This window comes from Egretta garzetta, unplaced genomic scaffold (assembly GCF_000687185.1).
Source record: "Egretta garzetta isolate BGI_Z169 unplaced genomic scaffold, ASM68718v1 scaffold49, whole genome shotgun sequence".
In the NCBI taxonomy this organism is placed as follows: domain Eukaryota; kingdom Metazoa; phylum Chordata; class Aves; order Pelecaniformes; family Ardeidae; genus Egretta; species Egretta garzetta.
In genome coordinates this window covers 77,288-100,409 of record NW_009260775.1, presented here as the reverse complement: position 1 = coordinate 100,409, position 23,122 = coordinate 77,288, and the positions used below count along the sequence as shown (strand labels likewise).

Sequence of the window (23,122 nt, the reverse complement as noted above, 5' to 3'; positions counted from 1 at the left end):
TGTATGGAGATAGAAATTATTAAAATAAGCCAACTATCAAAATGTAGGACCTTTGTGAAAACTACTACTCACAGTTTTTTTAAAAAAACACAATAGTTAAAGACAGCAAAGTGAAGCCACCAACATTTACAAAATGTCAAAATTAAGGTCATCTGTGAAAACTTAAAATTTTTCTTCTTATATTTTTATACTTTATGTTACAGTCTGTAATGACTTTAAATGACTATTTTCCGTGGGATCCTTACCATGTTCAGTGTGAAGGCAGGACCTGTCCTGCTGTGAAAGTTTAATAAATAGGACTCTGCCCTACAGATTGCAAGAATTGCAGATGTATAGAAAATGAGAGTAAACCAAAGTACTGGGAAGCTCCTTACTCTGTGAGAAACATCCTTTCTGTACATGGAGGAAGACAGAGAGGTGGACCAAAGTGCTTGGTTATGTAAGCAATGACTGGACAGATGCTATACTCAAGCTAGAGGTGAACTCACAGTGCACAACCTGAATTCTGTCATTTTCTCACATTTCAGTGCTTTTCCTGTACCATTCATAATCCCGAATGGTATTGCCAACTGCAGCTAAATTCCACATTCCATATTTATCAACTTATGAAACCCATATCGTGCTTAAAACAGTCCCATAGTATCATGTAGCCAGCCAAGTTAATTACAAACCCCCTTCCTTTGATAGCACCAAGAATGATAAAGAGGTTTTGGTTCTCTGGTTTATTTGGCAATACTAAAAGTAGACTGTTTCCCACATGGGTTCTAGGCTCTTAATTCTGAACAAGAGCACTCTCAGTTAATCAGGATGTTTGCTCTTAATCTTGGTCTTTTCTGATAATTAGACCACCGTGTGAGCAAATATGCTCAGTCCACAGCTGTGGATAAAAGACTCAAAAGATGTCAGACATCTGGTGAATGTAATTCTTTCAGAGGAGGATGTGGTAGCAGAGATGTGGCATATTCCTTTCTATCCAACATAATGATGTACTGTATATATAGGAAGCTAGTCTTCATTTTACTACCTCTTATATTCTGCTTGATCTGCTTGGCCCAGAAGGCCAACTGTACCCTGGGCTGCATCAAAAGCAGGGTGGCCAGCAGGTCGAGGGAGGTGATTCTGCCCCTCTGCTCTGCTGTGGTGAGACCTCACCTGGAGTACTGTGTCCAGCTCTGGGGTCCTCAGCACAAGAAGGACATGGAAGTGTTGGAGCGGGTCCAGAGGAGGGCCACAAAAATGATCCAAGGGCTGGAGCACCTCTCCTGTGAGGACAGGCTGAGGGAGTTGGGGATGTTTAGCCTGGAGAAGAGAAGGCTGTGGGGAGACCTGATTGCGGCCTTTCAGTACCTAAAGGGGGCCTATAGGAAAGATGGGGACATACTTTTTAGCAGGGCCAGCTGTGACAGGACAAGGGGAAATGGTTTTAAACTGAAGCAGGGTAGGTTCAGACTGGATATAAGGAAGAAATTCTTTACAATGGGGGTGGTGAAACACTGGAGTGGGTTGCCCAGAGAGGTAGTGGAGGCCCCATTCCTGGCAACATTCAAGGCCAGGTTGGACGGGGCTCTGAGCAACCTGATCCAGTTAAAGGTGTCTCTGCTCACTGCAGGGGGGGTGGGCTAGATGACCTCTACTGGTCTCTTCCAACCCCAAACATTCTATGATTCTATGATTTTTTTGCAGTGCCCACCCTGATTTTCTGGTGCTTTTTTATGGGCTTTGAACATCAAAGATCAGTGTTAGAAAGACAGCAAGTGCCATTTTTGTGGGAGTTCCCACATGCTGCAGTTTCAGGCACTTTAGAATTCTACATGTTAAAACTACCAACACTGAGTTACTTTTCCCAAATTCTGTGTGTTACTTTTACATTTAGACTAACTAGACTGCCCAGGCAAAACCAGGCATAGGCATTTTCCAGGGGACAGGAAAATCAACCAGCCATATATAACCCACAACTAGCACACTTAAATACGCGGGTGCTTATATTCTGCTATATATCTGTTCTTCCAATATAGCTGCCTCAGCAAGAGCTCAATGTGATGCCACAGATTATTTGTAAGAAATACAGTCCCACTAACAGGAAAAAAAAAAGGAATTAAATCTTTAAGGATAGCACATGCATTACTGCAGACAAATAGAAAATTACTTCCAAGCTATAAACCAAGTCATATTTTTGCAGACAAAAATGTCATTTCCAAATGCACTAGAAGTAATTTTATATACAGCAGTTGGCAAAGCAGAGAGGTGAAACCAAGTGCACATGCAGGAAAATCTATCGCTGTTTTCAGTAAGCTGCTTTAGCACCACAGAGAGGCTTTTGTGCTGTTTCTGAAGAGTGCTCATAAAACAGTGCTCCACAGACCTATTCTACTGAGCTGCTGCTTTTGGGTATGGGGTTTTGGCTTTTTTTATTTTTCCTTTTTTTTTTTCTTCTTTTGAACCTTGTTTTGCACCTATATTGCAATGAACCTATATTGCACCTTGCACCTTAGTCCAAGCAGTGCTTTTCCAGATGTGCTCCTGAAGCTTCCTATTGCTTTTGTGATCTCATTGCCCTTTATTTGACTTGCAGACTGACTTGAGGGTCTACGTGATGCTTTTCAGGTGGACCTGAGCTCACTTCGGTTGTGCTCCAAGCAAGCTGGGTGCAAGCCTGCCCAACCGAGAAGTCATGTAGTCAGAGTTGGCACAACTGGCAGACCAGTATGAGCAAAGTTGTTTGACAAGCAGAGTGAACTGGTGCCTGCCTGCACTTCTAGGAGGACACTGCTGTGCACTATATGAAAAGATATGCTTGAGCCTAACCAGCTCTTTTGCTATATATTTCAGTGGAATTCTCTTATCTTTCTTTACTTAGCTATCTAAAAGTCCCCGGACAGGGGGATGGCGAGGAGTTGGCTCTCAAATCTCATCTATTTCATTATGTGCAGTGCTCCCTGTAAGCCTGGTGTTTTTAAAGTGGAATTCTAGCTTCATGAGTAAATTTGTTTCTAGATCCCCCTCATGGCACTCTGTTCAGACAGGTTTATACTAGAACAATGTCTTAGTGCTTCTTTTCAGCACTACTTTCAGCATTTTTCTGAGGTTATTGCTAAGAAGCATTTCCATGATTGCAGACATCCTCAGTAGTTTCAGAGTTGTTTTATGTGAGCCCTATTACTTTTTAGGGAAGTACTTTCAGCCAGATAGAGCTGGCTGGGGCTATTCTATTTTGCAGAAAGTCTCTTTCCTTGCTGCAGTTCCTGATCTATAATACAAGTGACAAACTGCGTCTAACATGGCTCAGGTAGATTCCCCCTCCTCAGAACAGGGGCAATATGTTGCAGATAGCAACGCCGAATTTCTTGCAGATGCAAGAACCTGTGTGAGAAACAAAGTGGATGTTCTCAGGACCGGAACGTCACCAATTTACTTATGCTCAGCTCATCACAGACATTCATAGACACAACTCCTTTGGAAATTGGTGGTAGTTAGTTACATAGGTACCTCTGATGACCCGGATTCTCTCTGCCACTAATTTCTGCTCATAAGATCAACCCATCTTACCTCATAAGAGCATCATGTTGACACCAATGGTTAAGAATGTGTGGCACCATGATACAAAGGGTTTTATATGTAGAGATGATATAGTAGCTAGTGCTGCAGATAAGTAGTTGGGTGGGCACCAGCAGTACTGAAAGAAGGATAGACTCTGCTGTGCCTGAAGTGAGCTTTTGTTGATGAGAGTATGTTCTTAGGGAACGTGAGATGAGGCCTTCCTTTCTGCAAGCACCACTTGACAGCGGAAGAGCTGAAAAGAGCAATCCTGACTCTACCAAGTACTTAGGAGGGTACTGAACAAGCTACAGGCTTGGGGAAGAGTGGCTGGAAAGCTGCCTGGTGGAAAAAGACCTGGGGGTGCTGGTTGACAGCCGGCTGAATATGAGCCAGCAGCGTGCCCAGGTGGCCAAGAAGGCCAATGGCATCCTGGCCTGTATCAGAAATAGTGTGACCAGCAGGAGTAGGGAAGTGATCGTGCTCCTGTACTCGGTGCTGGTGAGGCCGCACCTCGAATACTGTGTTCAGTTTTGGGCCCCTCACTACAAGAAAGATGTTGCATTGCTGGAACATGTCCAGAAGAGAGCAACCAAGCTGGTGAGGGGTCTGGAACACAAGTCATATGAGGAGCGGCTGAGGGAACTGGGGTTATTTAGTCTGGAGAAGAGGAGGCTGAGGGGAGACCTGAGACCTGATCGCCCTCTACAACTGCATGACAGGAGGCTGTAGGGAGGTGGGGGTCGGCCTCTTCTCCCCGGTAACAGATGATAGGACGAGGGGGAGTGGTTTGAAGCTGCGCCAGGGCAGGTTTAGGCTAGACATTAGGAAAAACTTCTTCACCAAAAGGGTTGTCAGGCTCTGGAATGGGCTGCCCAGAGAGGTGGTCGAGTCCTCCTCCCTGGAGGTATTTAAAAGAAGGGTAGATGAGGTGCTTGGGGCCATGGTTTAGTGGTGGGATGGCAGGGTTAGGTTAAAGGTTGGACTCGATGATCTCAAAGGTCTTTTCCAACCAAAGTGATTCTATGATTCTATGATTGTATGAAGTCTGGATCCTGGCTATGTCCAGTGATGGTCTGATATAAAATGTAGGCACGTTCCAGGAAGTAAGGTTTCTTGGAAACCTTTCTGTAAACTTAATCTTACAGTTTCTCATAATACGCAGGTGATATCTTCCAGTAAGTGGAGAACCTGCGTGGCATGCCTGACACTGAAAACAAAAATAGATTTGGATACAAAATTTGGCTCTTTTTGTGTGCCTGACAGTTCTTCACTTGAAGCATCTGCAGCACACAGCTACACGTGCATGTATATCCCTCAAGTGGATTCAAGTGTAATTCAATAGCTCAATAAATAAATCATTCTGGCAGCTGTTGTCTTCTGTTAAGTCATTCCACTTTTTCCAGAACTGGTCGTATTTTAATAGCTCTCTTCATTTTGGCAAGGGTTTTCATAGCCTGAGCCTCTTTCACTAAGTACAAGGCCAAGTTTATGGCATGACAGTAAACTTAACACCTAATCTCTATACGCCTGTTCCTAAATGTGTATAAGTAGACATATATTAATTTGGAGAAAGATATATTAATCCTTGCCTTAAGTAAGAATATTATCCAGGTGATTTAAGCAATGGTCTGGGTGAGGGGAAGGCTGCAAGGGCAACAAGAGAGGACACGCTCCTGGCAATTCATCAGAAAGCTCCCAAGATTACATGAGCCCCCTTTCTTGGCTCAATTCAGCACCTCTGGAAAGTGCCTCCAGGGCCTCTTCGTTAGTGTGTGTTTTCTCTGGTGTACACCCAGAGCAATTTTTGACAGTTTTGAAGGAGAAGAAAGGTTAAGTAAATGGCATAGTCTTTATGGTGCTGGGAGGCTCTGGATTGCAGTGGGTTGTAAATATATTCTTAAAATTGAGTATGTGTTTACAACTGTGAGTATGTTGGAGTATTTAGATGGAAAGCCCTAGCTCAGTGGAACTCACGGGAACAAACTCCCCTCTGAACAAATGTCTGTGCATGTGAAAGTAATGACTTCTAAAATATTTGGCATTTGTGGCTTTCAATAGAAAGCATGTATAATACAATGCTGAGTAGGGAAAAGTAATTTCCATTTCCATAGCCATCATCTGGCACTGTTGAGGAAGTCTGAGCTCTTCTTAGCACTGCTGCCCTCATTGTACGGCTGAAAAGTGAACTTCAGTCTGTCAGGCTTTCCACTAACACCTTCTGTAAGCAGTAATCCAAAGGATCTTCCCTCACTCCTCCTCTAAAATGGCACATTTAAGCTCCTTCTGTTTTCATAGGTGTGTATGTATATAACAGGTGTCATCTGTATATGTGTTTGCAAAGGATACAATCCCCTGCCAGTGAAAGCAGATCTTCTCCTTATCTCATGTGTGATTAGTTACTTACACAGGCTCTGCACAAAGAAGTTGAGACTTAGCTTTTTTTTTTAGTGAGTGCACTTCTCTATTAATCACTTAAAATACTACAAAAGAAGCTTAATCACAGAACTTTAAAAATACTTAGAGAATTTTAGAGTATTACTTAGAGTAAATAGGAGTTTGCAAGTTTCTATGTCTTTGTAGCTCATCAGACAGGAGAGATTTTGCCTTGGTCTCTGAGGCTGCTGCTGAAAAATAGTACCTCTGGAGTAACTCCCTCCTTTAGGCCAGTATCTTAGAGAATGCACGTAACATCCATTGGCTGTGCTGCTCTACCGACTCTTCCAGTTTGCCACAAGACACATCAGCAAAAGAACTTGATCAGAGGTTTGCACCAGGACTGGCTATCAAAACATCAGGCTGTGCTTGCCAGCTTTTTCAGGGAGGGTGAGGAAGAGGCAGGGCAGTCATTGCACCCTTCCTTCCCAAGAGACAGCAGAGCTGATCAGATTTGCAGGAGAACATGTACCCCAGCAGAGAGTGCAGCTTCAGAAAAATAATTTCCTGGGGCTTCTGGTACAGCAGCACCAGCTATCACTTACCTGAACACAGAGCTGTAGGCTTTTGATCCCCCAACATTTATGGCTTTTACAAAGTCTCTGACATTACCCACTTCTTGAGGCTGCTGTTGGCAAAGTGCTGCCAAGTCATTGAGTTGTTGTCTTCACTGTCTGCTAGAGTTCAGGTACTTTGACCATAGGTTGAAGTTTTGTAGAAAGAAAGCAGATCACCATGCCAAAGAAAGATCACGTTCAACATTTTATGGCCTTGTGAATCTTGTAGCTCCATTGCCCACAGCCTAGAAGGCACAATGCTGTGGAAAACCACAATTTAAACAAAATTTTAAAATTCAGATTTAGTATCTAACTGGGGGTTAGGAATGTGAGTTTGGTGGTGGAGTGGAAAAGACATACGTTGAGTTATTTAAATAAACAAATGGCAACTGGTATAAAGGACTAAAGTTCCATTTTCTGTTCCCGTGATGACTCAGCACTTGATGAATTGTTTTCCCTAGTTCCCAAAGTGAAAGAAGCAGCTGCCTTTGGCCCTCTCCTGGCACAGAGGAGAGTTCCACTATCAAGACCAGAGCAAGAAGGTAGATTCTTTTTATTCTACAGTGTTTCTTTTCCTGTGTATTGTGTGTTTTCATGACAGCCTATATTAGTCATGCCAGAACCAGTTTAAAAAAGTTTTTAAAAGTTCGTCCACATTGCAACTTGACTTGCATTTGAATTTCACTTGATTTATTTCATAGTCATGAAAAAATAAAGTCATTTCTAGCGTCTATAAAGTGAAACCATGTTAGAAGAGTTTTGCATAGCACGCACCAATATGCCAATGTCCTTCAGCCATATTCTCTTGGTTTTTCTCCTGGTCCTCTGTCAGAAGTCAATAGGAGTTTTCCCTGAACAAGACTGAATAAATATTTACCCTGAATCTTAAATAGCCTGGCTATGAATGTGTGATAGTTCCCAATTAATCAGTAAGTCCTGTGGATATCACAGTGAGATGATACTACCTGTTCTTCCTCACATTAAAAAATTGAAAAATCAGTCAGGGGAGCATACAGGGTCCAAGACCTGTCAATGTATGTACCCAACTTGGGCTTCTGCCATGCCTTAGGAAACCACTTAATGGACTTTCAAACAGAAAAGTTCACTGCCTGTTGGGAACTAGAAGACACTGCAGTGTAGCTCTAGTCAAAGCAGAGCAGAAAGGCAGATCAAAGGCCACTCTCCTCCTCTCTCCTGGTGGGAAATGGTTTCTGGGTGATGGACAAAATCACGAAGCTGACTATGAGGACCTGCTTATGAGAGTCACAGCAAATAGCAGAATCCAAAAAGGGGGACTGAGAGATCATAGAATAGTTTAGGTTGGAAGGGACCTTTAAAGGTCATTTAATCCGATCCCCAATCATATTGAGCTAATGCATTTACAAAGCAGCAGCATCCTCCTGGGGAGTTACCAGCCACGTGGGCAGGGGCTGAAATGCTGGCATTGGCTGTAGCTGAGATTATCTTTAGAACAAGGTGGGTTTCACCCAAAACCAATTCACAAATGCTTCCAAATCTTAAACAAAACAAAACAAAGTAGATATACTGGGTGACATTAAGGGTAAGGTACTGTGGTGTTTCCAATTCAGAAAGCAGTGGTCTCAGAAACAATGGATTTATACAGAAAAGCTCTCTAAATGCCATGTATTGCATTTCTCTGTCTCATGATAAAATACATGAAAAGAACAGGAAGGATTCTTTCTGAGGAAATTCAGATGGCTGACATATTATTCTTAATCTGATCTGTCATGCTTGCATTGTACAGTGTTTTTTTCTTTGTGTATTTCACCTTTTCATCTGCACAGTTACGAAGGCTGTGGTGTGCTCTGGGTGACACCCTTTTTCAGTGTGCTCTAAAGGTCAACTGATTTGGGCTATTCCCAGCTCCATGTAGTATGGGTATTGAGTGCTGACATAAAGGATTCCTCTCATGGGAGGCCAGCTTCTCTCTTTCAATGGATAGAACTGGAGCTTGAGCATCTCAGCTGATTACAGCTACAGCAGTGTAACAAACGGAGAGAGAAAAGCTCTAAAGTTGGCAGATCCCAAACCATTTATGACACTGGAGTTCAAAACTAACACCTCCAACTATACCTGGTGACCAGCAGGCACTCAGTATCCAGAAGTCACAGCATGTAAATTCACGTGCAGATGGGAGATGGGCAGTAAAAAGACACAACAGATTTTCCTGTGAGTTAAAGAAAGAATTACTACATAAATTCTAATATTTTACTTTTTTTGCAATTTAATCTAGGTCAACACTATCTGAACTCAGTTTGTAGATAATTTTAGAATGACCTATTCATTCATAACTGGATGAATAATCAGTACTTCTGATATAGTGCTTCTCTTATCTCTTGAGTCTTCAGTGCCAATTTTTTTTTCAGTTGATTGCAGCTTCAGTCGAGGGGTCTGCGACTGGAAACAAGATGCTGATGATGACTTTGACTGGAATCCTGCCGATCGAGATAGAGGTATTTAAATATCTGTCCTCTAGCTATGCTTTGATTTGATGGCTCACCCCCTCCAAAAAAAAGGGGGACGGAGGGGAAAACAGAATCAAGAATTATATTTTCTATCAGTGGGTTATCTTTATAAAGGAGAAAAGGAGACAGAGAATGCAGGGGGTGGAAATTGTTTCTTTGAAATATCCAACTGGTAATCAGCAACATATTTCAACACAAACAAATCAAAAGATGAGAAAATTATTAGACTATAACTGCTCAGATTTGCAAGGTACAAGTCAATGGGAGCCTTATCCTTACGTGTTGTGTGTCTCCAAGACTGGTAGGGCATTTAACCACACATCTGCCATTCAGATGGATGTGGCAATGTAGTCACTCACGTGGCTTAGACAGAACTGTGGTAACTGCTCAGAAATCTCTAACTCTGTGAGACAAACTAGTGATGACATTCCTCAGAATGAGCCAAGGGCAGGCGACCATTCAAGAACAGCCAATATCTGACCTAGTACCAACTGCAGGCCTGCTAAAATCTGAGAAAGAGCTCCATGAGCGCAATGTGTGACTGCTGTGCTGGTGTATATAAAAATGTGTGGCTGAAGAAGCTTGTTTGAAAGGATGTCTCTTCCCCTGTGACACGGGAAATGTTGCAGAGGTTGCTGCAGTGGGGATCAGTGGATCCTGCAGATCCTGCGGGACACTTGCTCCAGTTCCTACAAACTCATTCTCTCCCTCTACCTTCACAGTCTTTCCATCCCAGTCTTTTGTCCCTAATCCTTCCTCTCCTGCTCCATATATTTCCTTTTCCCCAAGTCCTTCTCTGTGATGTCACTTCCAGGAAGACCATACCCTGACTTTATCCCATCTCCCTGAACTGACATCTGCTGATTATGACTTTATTAATGGGCCCAGATGTTTTATCCCTTTATCACTTTGTGTGTCTCTGCCATTTCATTGGTCCTCCAGGATTTGAGGAATAAGCTATTGGTTCCTCCACAAGTTTGTAACCACTGCAGAGGACAGTGGAGAGAGTATTGAGCTTCCTCAAGCACTGGAAATGGTCTGACCACAGAGGCACAGCAGCATGTTTCAGGCTGTTGCCTTTGAAAAACTGAGGTGGTTTTGCCCTTGAAAGATAGTGCAAGGAAGAGTGGCTGTAGTTGCCAGTGAAATATGAACTCATCTACTCTGTAAACTGATGTGACTTCCAACAGTGCAAGCTTATTCCTTGTGAAGTACACTCCTTGCTGCTTTTCTCCAGTCTGATTCTGAATTATTCAAGTAACACAGCTTCCACGTATTTCTTAGCAAATATGTATTCAATTTGCTAATAAATAACACAAGTCCATTAAAGATGCATTTCCTTTTTTGTTACAAGGCGATGGGTACTACATGGCAGTTCCAGCTTTTGTGGGGCACAAGAAGGATATGGGGCGTCTAAAACTTCTCCTCACCGACCTCAAACCAAAGAGCAGCTACTGCTTGATCTTCAGTTACCGGCTCGCTGGCGAGAGAGTGGGGAAACTTCGAGTGTTCCTGGCAAACAAAAAAACCACTCCTGTCTGGGAGGAAAATAAAGGAAAAGATGAAAGGTGGAGAACTGGAAAAATAGAGATATTTCAGGGGGCTGAAACGACCAACAGTGTAAGTATAGCACAATTTGTAAGCCAAATACCATAATCAAGAGCTTAATTTCCTAACCCTCAAGTGTTCCACCAACTTTTATAGGCATTGCTTACTGGCAATTGAAAGGCTTATCTGAAATGGGAAACAGGAGCACAGATTTTAGGAGGCAGAAAAGTTATTATCTGGCTGTAATTTCAGAACTGAATTACCCCAGTTGGTTAGAATGTTGATGCCAGTAACCCTGTCATTTTGTAAAAACTGCATCAGATCATAAATTAGCACAAACAATGACAATCTCTGCTTAATATCTCATGCAACAGAAGCATACATATATTCCTGGAAAAAAATGAAAATTATCCCTGTTTTGTAGAAGAGGATGCTCTCAAACCACACTAAACCAGATAATTAGTGCAAAAGGAGGCATCATGTATAATCAAGGGCAGGCACTCGCCCTAGGAGCAGGACATACTAGCCAACAGGGAACACTGTGCACAGAAAACTGCCTTGGTTGGGGCTTCAGCACGTTTCTCCTTGAAATGCTAGGGCCTGGTTTTCATTTATGTGACTGAAGATTTTCAGTGCTGTGTAAAGGCTTCTACTGTATAACTGAGTACTGTGAGTATAAATGAAATGCCAGCTCTTTTCAAGGTTCTTTGCACCGCTGATTCCAGATGTAGAAAAGCCCTTACCTATATGAGAATCAGACCATTAAATAAAAAAACAGGCATCCTATTCATAAAAATGAACCTACTCTCTCTATGTACTATACTATATATATACATTCTGTATAGCGAGAGTGAGTAAATATATATACAGTATATAGACCCAAAACCTAAGGATCCAAATAGATCAAAAATGAACAGTTGTAATGTCTTCAAGAAAAGGAGTGCACTAACAGCATATACTGTGATAAAACTACGTTGTTATTATAATAGGATTTCACTCAATGTGCATTTTCTTTGTACAATGAAAATAAGTAATCTTATTAAAGGAGTCCATTTGGTATTGTAAATCTGTGCAGAGGATTATCAGTCGTCTTCCAATAATACACCAAAACTCTAAAAACTGCAAGGATTTTAGTCATAAAGTCCTGTATTGTGATAAAACATTCCTCAGATACAGCATTATAACTAATTAAGAGTTGCTAAATGGTTGGATAAACTACATTTTCACTGTTAATACATCTCTTCTTTTGACAGGTCACTTTTGAATCAGAACGTGGGAAGGGCAAAACTGGAGAAATTGGAGTGGACAATGTTATATTAATTTCTGGTCTATGCCCAGAAGACACCTGATAAGGGATATTTGAGGATTTCATCCTATATTTAAGATTTGCCTTACTAGTAGTGTATTTTTGTATCATTTTCTTTATAAAAAAACCCAAAACCATAAAACCTGTGCCTTGAACTTAATGCAACAATGAAAATGGAAAAACTGACATGTGCAAGATGCAGGGTACGCTTTTTTACGAGTTATTCTAATACATTCCTTGAGTGTAGCACTACTGTATTTTATAATTCAAGGTGAGGGTTTCTAAAGTATCATTTGTCTAGCTTTTTTACAAATTCTACATGCTTTTATTCCTTAAAGTTCTTTTCAAGGCTATTCTTAAGTCTTCTACTTAATTTCGTCTACTCCACCAGAATATAAAGCAGTATTTAACAGGACGTTACTACTTCTGGTGACATAATTTTAACTTTTTACTTAGCGTGTAGATATTCGATCTATTCAACAAGAAGAAAGAGGAGCTTTATTTCATACTTGATGGAGCTACACAACTTGTAAGTGGAGCCATGCCTGTGAAGAATATTTTCATTACTAATAAAGTATGTAAAATATCGTACTTGTCATCAGTGTCTGAGTCACACAAATCACGGTTTAGAAACTACACCTTTATAGTTTTATAAGCATTTAATGTTTATCAGGTGATGTTACCAACTGATACTGAAAAAAAAAAAAGAGTGACCCATTATTAACACTTAAGAAACTTCACATTATCTAGTGACCTTCAGGAAAAAAATCGGTGCCTGCAGCATCGCAGGCCTACTTTACCCCACAGAGGTGTGAAAGAATGGTTTTCGTTTTCCAGTAGGCAGTGGACACACAGTAAGGACCCTTCTTACACAACTGAAAAAAAAAAAATCTTTGTTGTGAGTTCCTTCATGTCCCTTCAATCTTCAGCAAAAGGGATGGAGACCCATCTGCCATCCCCAGGAGCAGGGAGGTGAGCAGAACCTTCTCCCACAAACTAGGAGCTGCCACCCTGTCACCCCCCTGCCACGCTCACCCATGCACACACACGTGTACATGACTGAACACGTACACATATACGTACACATTTAAGGAGGGTCTAAAATCCAGGTTCCACCTTTTCTGAAAAGAAGTCAAATGACAATGCTGAGGAGGCCAAGGCCATCTTCTCCCATCTTGTGATCTCTTCTGAAAATACCTAGCGGTCTGAATCCCAAGAGGACACAGATGCCCATGGAAAAGCCCTGGTTCAGGCAATGTTCAGTTAAATGTACGTGCATACATTCTCCTCTCAGTTAGCTCTGTGTATGCCCTTCTAGGTTGACTGCTCACTGTTTATTATTAGTGACGCTCTTTATTTTATTTCTTCTATGAAGAAAGGGACATCCAAAACAACTGAATAGAATTTTATAGAGAAACGTGAAAGAACCTTGAAGATTTCAGCCTATATGAACCTAAGCTTTTTAACAAAATACAGCTCCAAAAGTTCAAACACCTTGAATTGCACCCATGAAGCAAGTTACGGATGCTTGAGGCATTTCTTGTTGAAAAACAGTATTTTTGCACTTTGCACACAGCTGAGGAAAGGGTTAGCAAGACCGGAAACGCCTGGAAAGTTTACAATAGCTATGTAATCAGGAAATGCTCCTTCAGTGTTAGAACTGGTTTGTGTAACGGAACAGGTGCTCTGAGAACTGTACGTTGACTTCAGCTTTGACACATGAATTTCTTTCCTGGTGTCTTTGGAGATGCTGAGGAAATTACAGAATAAGGACTTGAGAAAACCAAATTCTGTTTAATCTCAGGCAAAGACTCTGGGAGTTTCAAAGCCAGGGGAAAGTTCCCTCAGTAGTGGATCAGATGCTGACTGTGATCTCAGGATGCCTGAAGAACCTGGTCAGAATGAGGCAGAAAAGTGAAACAAGTATTTTTTTAGACTCAATCCTCCTCATCTGACTCTCTGAAGTTGACACCGTTACTGAAAACTGAGAAAATGAAAGATCAATTTTATTGAAGTCAAGTTCTGTGTCTAGCTTCAAACAGCAATAATTTACACATACACAGTGCCCCTAAAGCGCAAGAAGCCTAAGAATTGTTACAGTCTCGAGCATTACAGTTCAAATGATGTATTTGAAAAACATGTGGAGCAAACTCTACCTAAAAAAGCGCAGCTAGGCATTTCTTGCACATGCAGTTATTTGGCGTGGAAAGGCAAATACTGCCTGTGGAAGGCATAATGTCTAAAGACTACTTGCTCAATACACAAACAATAGAGAGTAAACACAATGAACATGGTCTGATCTGGAGACATAAATGCTGACATTTATTTGTTGTTGGTTGAATCGTAGCCCACCATGAATCATGACTGTGACAATTACTTTAGTAGTAGCATTCCAACCAAAAGACAAGATAAAAATAAAAGATTTTGCATTTCATTGAACGAGTAAGAAAATGATTCGCACAGGTCAGTACAGACTGCAATAGCTGCCATAAGTCTTCCTGTAGTAGGTGCAGAAGTTGTTTCTCATTTGTTTGCAATGGATTGTCAGATACCAGATAGCTTGCATGACAGCAGATCATAAAAATAGCATAATAAGAGTTGAAGAGCAAAACTGAAACCTTTTTTGTTGTGATGAAATTCCAAGATAGCTTCTGCAAAAGCAACAAAATAAATCCGTTACGTATAGACATACGTATAAACCACATCAGCGCATCGGCAAATTAACTGGTATTGTTTGCAACATTCATTGAAAAGATGCAACCGCTGAGGGCAAAAGCTACATGTTTCTCCTTCAGATGAAAACAGTTAAAGGGCATATTATGCCCACAGTTATTAATGCCTCAAAATGTTCCTGACAGTGTCCCGTTACTGTGAAATGCGAAATGCATTATCTGCTTGATTATTTTAGTCAGCAAGGAAACTGCACTGGGAGTATTTGAAAATGTTACAAGTATGCTATACTCATGTGGCTTGAACTTTGATAACATCATTTGCAACTCTTAAGTCTGATAATAAACTTTGGAGACAGTACGCTGCCTACAAGTTAATGGAAAAAGAAAAGAGCTTCTAGCTAGTTACCCAAGTCTATACTACACCCTTCAAAAACTACTCAACAGATGTGATCACTTAATCTTGAAGGTTGTATAACAAAAGGCTCCAATCACTTTTCTTCAACTGCCAAATGAATTAAAGGAGTCATTTCATCTTCAACCTTGAACACATGGAAATGCTGAGGCATGTTCCCACAAGATGATTATCCTGTAACCACAACTGAAAGGAACTTAAAACATTTTCCAGCTATTAGAGGTTATTTTTATACATTAAATAAGGATTCCCCACTGCAATTTTTAAGGATCATAAAGATGAAGGTAATGGACAGATGCTTTCAATGACTGATTGCCACTCATATTTACTTCAGAATTGATATATTTTTTCAGACAGAGTCTGTACTCTCTGTACCTCCTCTGTACTGGAGGTATTGAAATTTATGACAATGTATTAATTAAAGGGTAAATGACAAGAAAGTGTGGATAATAATTTATTTGGCCATATGTGTACTGTTACATAAAAGCTCATCACAGCAAAAGATTTTTGATGGAAAATAATTTCTAATTTTGATAGCTATTAACCTCTCAAATACCTGACTTTAAAGTTTAGAGTTCAACGAAGTTAAAGTCATTCAGTCTTTCTGACTCTCCCCCTTCCAAACCCTAGCTCTTCAGGAAGCGCACATTATAGAACTGTTGAGAGAACACTGATTATTAATTTCTTATTTGGGGAATATTTAGTCTTCAGTTATTCAGTAAAGCATAAAAGCATGATTGAATGTTTTAGAAGGTTCTTTCCTTTTTTTTTTTCCCCCCTAAGGAAATAGCCTAATACTCTGTCTGAAAATCTTGTAATTTCTTAATTTTTTGTAATGCATTTTACACCCCTGAGAAGAATATTCTCCTTAGATAGACTTGAGAAATCATTTTAATAGTGATCCTTTTACATCCTCAGATTAAAGCTAATTTTAATCCCATGTTTGAAGTGTTTTAGTAATTCATTTTAAAGTGGAAGAAAAAAATTTCAAAGCTAAATATTACCTAGAATAAGACAATTTATGAGAAACAATCAGTGTATTTGATGCCAATAGAAATCAGGTCTGAGTTAAAGATAATAACATGTCCCTAGACTTGCCTTAAAATAGCATTTCATTCTTTTTTCTTCATATACTTCTTTTTACTTCCATGCAAAAATGGTACTTCTCCAACAAGTTGGATGGTGTGCAGGAGCACTGAGTAACTCCACAGATGTGCTTTGTCAGGGCCCAACTCCAAGCACTCCCTCAAACAATCCCCAGGCAGAGTCTGCGAGTCAAAATGCTCCAGGAACCACTCCCAGGAGGCAGTCTGCATGCTGCAGCCCCATTTTTTGTAGCATAGAGGAGGAGGTGGCATGTTTAATTTCCTGTTGTTTGTTCTGCACACAGACAATAGCAACACAAAAGCTCATTCAGACACTTAAAGTCTTCTTCCAGAGCTGACTGCCCTGCTCCATTGCTTTCTGAGGGCTGTTTGCTGGACTGGACACCTCTGGTAAGTAAATCTGACTTAGGCGGATATAGCAAGCAATCAGAATCTGGCCCTTGGTTTCAGGCCAATAGCAGTTTAACATTAAGTCTCTGTGTTTTGACTCACTGCAGTATTATAGTTTTCTTGCTATAGTTGATAGCTTAATACGTGATATTTTTGTGTGCTGCATCAGGAGTTGTCTTCTCACCTGAAAACATGGGAAAATTAATTGCAGGTGACTGCAAAGTGAAAGACTAGGAATAATCTTCATTATATTTACATAGTCCCCAGGGGCTCTAAATTAGCTTCTGCCTCTAAGGAAAATAATCTGAGAATAACCACATTTTCCTTTTAAATTCTCACTTGAACTGAAAAAGACAAAAGCATATAAAGCATGTAAATGCCCCACGTCCATACCCAGTTCCCATATATTTTTCCCATATTTCCCGTGCCAACATTGCTGTCCACCATGTCCTGCAGTGGTGGAACACAGGATTACTTTGTAGTTGATTTACTTGCTGGTTCCTTAAGGAGGAGAGTAAATGGACTTATTGGTGGTCATCACATTTTGGGAGCAATCTTCTTTAACATCTAATTACTATTTCAAGAACACTGTGTGTATGTCAGCAACCCCAGGGCTCGCACAACAGATTCATATTTGACTAATCAACATCAGACTGGTTCGCTGTGGATGTATGGCAGAAAAGGAGAGGCTGAGGGAGATGACTGTTTATCTCAATTCCTCTCGAGTTAAGTACACTGTGCAGTACTTAACTGGGCAAGTTACTTGGCTACGTAAGACTCCACTGACTCTGGCAGGATTTCTTCACAGATCCTCCTGGTAATTCAATTTCAGGTCTTCCTGGTGGTATGACACCATGTATTGGTACTTCTGCCATGGAAGATCCAGGAAACACATGGGAAATACCTCTCATTAACACTACCCAGTTAATTTTATATCCTCATTCTCTCAGTTCTCTACCTTCCAGCGTTACAGAAAATGCACAGGTATGTAAAGGACTGACTCCTACCGACTGGCCCTCAAACAGGAGGCAGCTCATCTAAGGTATCCTTGATTCAGTGCTAGCAGAAATGCACAGCAGAGATGACTACAGCCATCTGCACCCAGTGTGCCAAGACACAGGATCACAGAATCACAGAATCACAGAATCGCAAGGGTTGGAAGAGACCTCAGGAGATCATCTAGTCCAATGCCCCTGCTAAAGCAGGTTCTCCTAGAGCATGTTACACAGGACTTCGTCCAGGCGGGCTTTGAATATCTCCAGAGAAGGAGACTCCACAACCCCCCTGGGAAGCCTCTTCCAGTGCTCTGTTGCCCTCCAAGTAAAGCAGTTTTTCCTCATATGCAACTGAAACCTCTTATGTTTCAGTTTGTGCCCATTGCCCCTTGTCCTGTCGCTGAGCACCACTGCGAAGAGTCTGGCTCCGTCCTCGTGACATCCACCCTTAAGATATTTGTATGTGTTGATGAGGTCCCCTCTCAGTCTTCTCTTCTTCAGGCTGAACAAGCCCAGCTCCCTCAGCCTTTCCTCATAGGGGAGATGCTCCAGTCCCCTCATCATCTTTGTTGCTCTCCTCTGGACTCTCTCTAGGAGTTCTTCATCTTTCTTGAACTGGGGAGCCCAGAACTGGACACAGCACTCCAGGTGGGGTCTCACCAGGGCAGAGTAGAGGGGGAGGATAACCTCCCTCGACCTGCTGGCCACACTCCTCTTAATGCACCCCAGGATGCCATTGGCCTTCTTGGCAGCAAGGGCACACTGCTGGCTCATGGTCAGCTTGTCATCCACCAGGACTCCCAGGTCCCTCTCGGCAGAGCTGCCTTCCAGCAGGTCATCCCCCAGACTGTACTGGTGCATGGGGTTCAACCTCCCCAGGTGCAGCACTCAGCACTTGCCCTTGTTGACCTTCATCAGGTTCCTCTCCACCCAACTCTCCAGCCTGTCCAGGTCCCGCTGAATGGCAGCACAGCCTTCTGGAGTATCAGCCACTCATCCCAGTTTTGTGTCATCAGCGAACTTGCTGATGGATAAGGGAGAGGCTTTGGCTTTGCAGCGCACGAAGACCTGAAGGCATTACCCTCGCCATCATGGACAAACTGGTGGGTGGAAGTCATATATGAGCACCCCACCTGATGCCCAAGAACAAGCTGGAGTGGGTTTAACCCACAGTGGCTGGGGCACATGGAAACAAACAGCATGAGCAGCCATACTGGCAGAGGTGAGCAGGGTTACTACCGAGCTCACCCACTGCCTGGCTCTGAAGGTTTTATCTAATCACACATAAGCAGCAGCAGTTCAAGGCCAGCCTAAGGAAATCCAGGGCCTGATCCATCTCCCTTTCAAAACTGGATCAGAGCCTAAAAACGTGGAAGTGACCCTTGAAACAAATAGCCAACCAAGACTTCTTTCTTTGTGTGAATGAACATGCTTCCCACACTGTGAGGGGAGGTAGTCTCACAAAATGAAATCTGTCGGAGTCCCAAAGTATGGCCCAATTCTTGGATTTTCACAGTCTATGGCCATGAGATTTGTGTAGAATTTGTGTATATTCTCTTCCTCATATCATTAAGGATGGAAGAAAGGACTGTATAAACACTCCAGTCCTCATTTCATTTCATTATAATGATTCACTTAACAGTGCTTGCATTATGGGTTTGGTTTTTTCCTTACTTGCTAGCACAATGGTAGGGAGCCTTTTCAGGAACTGAATCCTATGCCTAGTTTGGGTTTTTTTTTCCTGAGAACTCTAAAACCAATATAAATTCAACACTTATTGACAAAATAACCTTCAAACTGAAGAAACCTTAAACTAAAACCTTAAAGAAAGCTCTCCAGAAAGAACTACAGCACTGGGCCACGAAATGAACACCAGAGTGAGGGCTTCTCTTTCTGTGGGTCCTTTTTTATTTCTTTCACAATTTGCTAGATCTGAGCACCTCTTAAGAGAGCACAAACCTTGTTATGGTATCCTGCCAATGAAGCAAACTGGCCACTACGTAACTGAACACTGGGGGAAGTTGACATTAGGGAACCCAAGAGCAGGAAAGTGCCCTCGGAATATGGGTCACTCACTGCAGCATGGGAAAAATATGAAAGCCAACCTCAAAAGCAGATATACAGTGAGGGATATTTTCTTGTGTCTGGTTCTTACTGCTCCCTGACCACATTAATGTTTCCTCTTACTGCAAGATTTGGTATCTCAATCAATCGATTCCATTATTAAATAAACAAAGCAGTTGGAAAGTATTGTGTACTTCTGCTTTCCCTGCTATCCTAGCTGCCTTCCTACACAAGATGGAAATGATTTTGAGGGCTTTCTGCTAGGACAGATATAATTGTATACTTCCACTCAAATTGCATGCTGAGTTGAAAGTCTTCTTTTTGATGTACAATCCCCTGTCAGGAGACAGATGCCTCATCTGGCTCGTGGCTGTTGGATTTGGGAGACAGATACAATTGCAAAGATGCGAAATCTCTTACCAGTGACAGCTTGAGGCATGAGCATATCAGCCACTCAGGGCTCCCACAGGGATTCAAGCAGTTTGAAAGAACTCTTCAAAAGCACTGCAGGATATTCTCCTAGTGGTCTCCCACACCTCCAGCTTCACCAGTTTGCTATTTGCAGTACCTGTTCCTCTGCTTGCTGCTGCTCCTGCTCTGCTACTCTGAGAGCATCCTTTCCTGAACAATAGGCCATCTGGGGTCCTTCTCCTTAGTTGGTCAGTGCCGTGATTAATCATTCTTGGCTTTCTAGATTTTCAAAGATAATGTGATCTAATTCTTCCTAGGCAGGAAACACAATAATAAAGAACATGTCTTAAAGTCAGTGCCAGAAAATGTCCATAATTCTGAACAAATCCATTTTCTTCAGCCATGCTAATAAAGAGTTTCTGAACTGTGACTACCTTTCATTTTGTCTTTACATTCATATTATCACAGAGTTTTAATACAAAACATTCCCATGGCCAGTTCAGTGCTTTACAAACCTATAAAAAAAAGGCTGTATGAGGTATACATCAAAAAAGATGATGGTTTTCTATAGGATTAATGGTACTTTTAATGATGATATTTGTCATTCTGCCTTTCTTTGATTTACAGTCAGGAGGTAAGAACATTTTTTCATCATTTATCACACCTTTGGCATTCAAGCTTTTTGCTGAAGATACAGAGACACATTCTGTTCTCAGCCACGTTTATGTAAATCTTTTCCTCATCTGATTTTACTACTGACGCTTTGATTTATGCCAGTGTTATGGAGAGCTGACATTGACCTTGCCTCCCTATCTAAGGAGCGTTTCTAGCAAGTGACCAGTTACCAATTCCCTTTCAGGTTTTCAGGGAGGATACAATTCCCTTGATTCCTCTCCATAAGGAACAGCTGCTCCTATTACCAGTGCACAAGGTTTCAGAAAGTTCAAACCACAGCTCCGGTGGCTGTACACAGGGGTTCTAGAGGAAATGCCTGCCTGTCAGCCCTGCCCGCCACAACACGTTTTGCCTGAGCTATTCTGAAGACGTAGTTGTTAACAGTTCCAAAAATGGACAATAAAAAGGAGAGGCTAAACTTACCCTCAGAAAACCAAACTGAAGAAAGAAGACTTTAAGGGAACTCGCACATAGTTTGTTTCAAACAGCTACATTACAAATATTTCGTGAATGGGAGTACATCTCTGATATGTTTCATTGCTAATGTATAATCAACACACATCATCCTCAAAACTCGTAAAAAAAAGATTTAATTTCATTAAAAGAAACTGTATATCGCTGCTCTACTCTCAGTGACTGTGATCTCTTTAATAGATATGGCTACGAGTTAAAAATAAACAAATTAGCACTTGTGGCAGTTTTGCAGGATGTTTCCTGCTCGATGGCAAGCCAAAACTGTTCACATGCATTCTTATGCTAACATTGCCTTTTATGGAGATCACACACAGAAAATGCAAACCTACAGCTCATTTAAACTCAGAAATGTTACCTTTTTATAGTATGTCCAAAATTACGTGTTGTACCACTATGGGACTATATGACAAAGCAGTAAATTACATGATAAAATAGGCTGCTATGACATGATGATATGGCATAATTTAAAAAATAAAATAAAAATATAAAAAATAATTGTATAGAGTAAATAATACCCAACTATTTTGTTATGATGTTGTTTTTCTTTAAATAGAACCATTTTTTTTAAAAAAATGTTTTTAGGGAAGCTTATTTGAAACTGATACTGTTCTGTGCAAACCTTACAAAGAACGGTGTTTGACCAACATTTTTCCAACTCGTTCTGTGGATATTTAACACTTCATCAGGTGGCAGAGTATCTCACTTCACTGAATAGAAGCCTATGTTTTTAGAGAAGCAGATACTTGTCACGGCCAATGCTGAAGTCTGACGGAAGTTGTTGGTGTTACGGTAGCACTGATTTTATCCTGGAAAACCATGCAAACACAATCTGCACATATATATCATTACACACATATACACATATGTATGAATAAAATGGGTATAGAATTTTTATCGTATTTGTGTTTTGTTTTACTTCAGGGGTAATTGACAAAGCATTATTGTCTCTGTTTTATAGATGGGAAACTGGAATAATGATCCCTTATTCATTAGACCAAGGATGATTTAATGGAGACGCCTGAGCAGTCCTCTGAGTGAGGAACTCGCCTCCAGGAGGGGCATCCTCAGTTTTGACCCCTGCTCAAAGGAGGGCTAATCACAAGGAGCAAGTCAGCTGAGGATATAAGGAATCCTATACGTACTGTGCTCACAATCATACAGAGAAAGGTTAAAGAAAATTAGCATTCAAGAGCCTTATCCTAGGAGCTCCAAACTGAAACTAAACTGCAAACTCTTGAATATTGCAATGGCAGCTGCTGCTGAGCTCATGACACACGTGTGCTGCAAAAATACTTAAAAATATGTAAGGTAGGCCATTGGATGACATGCCAAATTTATTTTATCGTGCCAGTTCTGGACAGTGATGTCATCTGCTTTAAGTTCTTCATCTCCTGTTTCATAAAACTATGGACTCAGACTGAGGGCCTCGGAAAGCACGCAGCTGTCCAGGTCTCTGGCTGCAGGGAGTGCCACCAGCTGGCACTGGAAACAGACACCAGCAAGGGCAACACCTGCATAAGATGTGACCAAGTGGACTACCTACTCTGCCTGGTGGCAGAGCTAAGAGAAGAGGTAGACAGGCTGCAGAGCATCAGGGAAGCGAAGCAGGAAATAGACTGGTGGAGCTGCACCCTGTCCTCCCAGATATCTATGCAGGAGCAGCCACCAAAAAAGGCCCGGGATCAAAGGGAACTAGCATCCCCCCCCATCAGGATGATGAAAGGGCCTCAGAGGAGAGCAGTGAGTGGAAACTGGTCCGCAGTCGGGGCAGGCGGAGAACCATTTCCTTGCCCACTGCTTCTCCCCAGGTGTCTCTGCGAAACAGGTATGAGGCTCTAGAGGTGGAAGTGAAGGCAGTGGACAGGGTAGGTGGTGACCTATCCACATCACAGGAGGCACAAAGATCAGAAAGACCTCCCCATCTGATTACCACTACATCCACGAGGAAGAAGAGGCGGGTAATAGTAGTGGGAGATTCCCATCTGAAGGGAACAGAGGGACCAATATGCCGGGCAGACCCTGCTCTTAGGGAGGTCTGCTGCCTCCCAGGAGCCCG

General features: G+C 41.7%; 1 protein-coding gene across 1 annotated transcript in view; it reads left to right on the top strand.

The window, feature by feature from the left end:
- EGFL6 (EGF like domain multiple 6) overlaps window positions 1–11,910 on the top strand; it is a 48,186-nt gene extending 36,276 nt beyond the window's left edge. The window contains exons 11-14 of the mRNA XM_009646353.2: window positions 6,989–7,069; window positions 8,915–9,001; window positions 10,368–10,633; window positions 11,815–11,910. Of these exons, the coding sequence (XP_009644648.1) occupies window positions 6,989–7,069; window positions 8,915–9,001; window positions 10,368–10,633; window positions 11,815–11,910 (530 nt within the window). The remainder of the gene's footprint in view (window positions 1–6,988; window positions 7,070–8,914; window positions 9,002–10,367; window positions 10,634–11,814) is intronic.
- The last annotated feature ends 11,212 nt before the right edge of the window (window positions 11,911–23,122 follow it).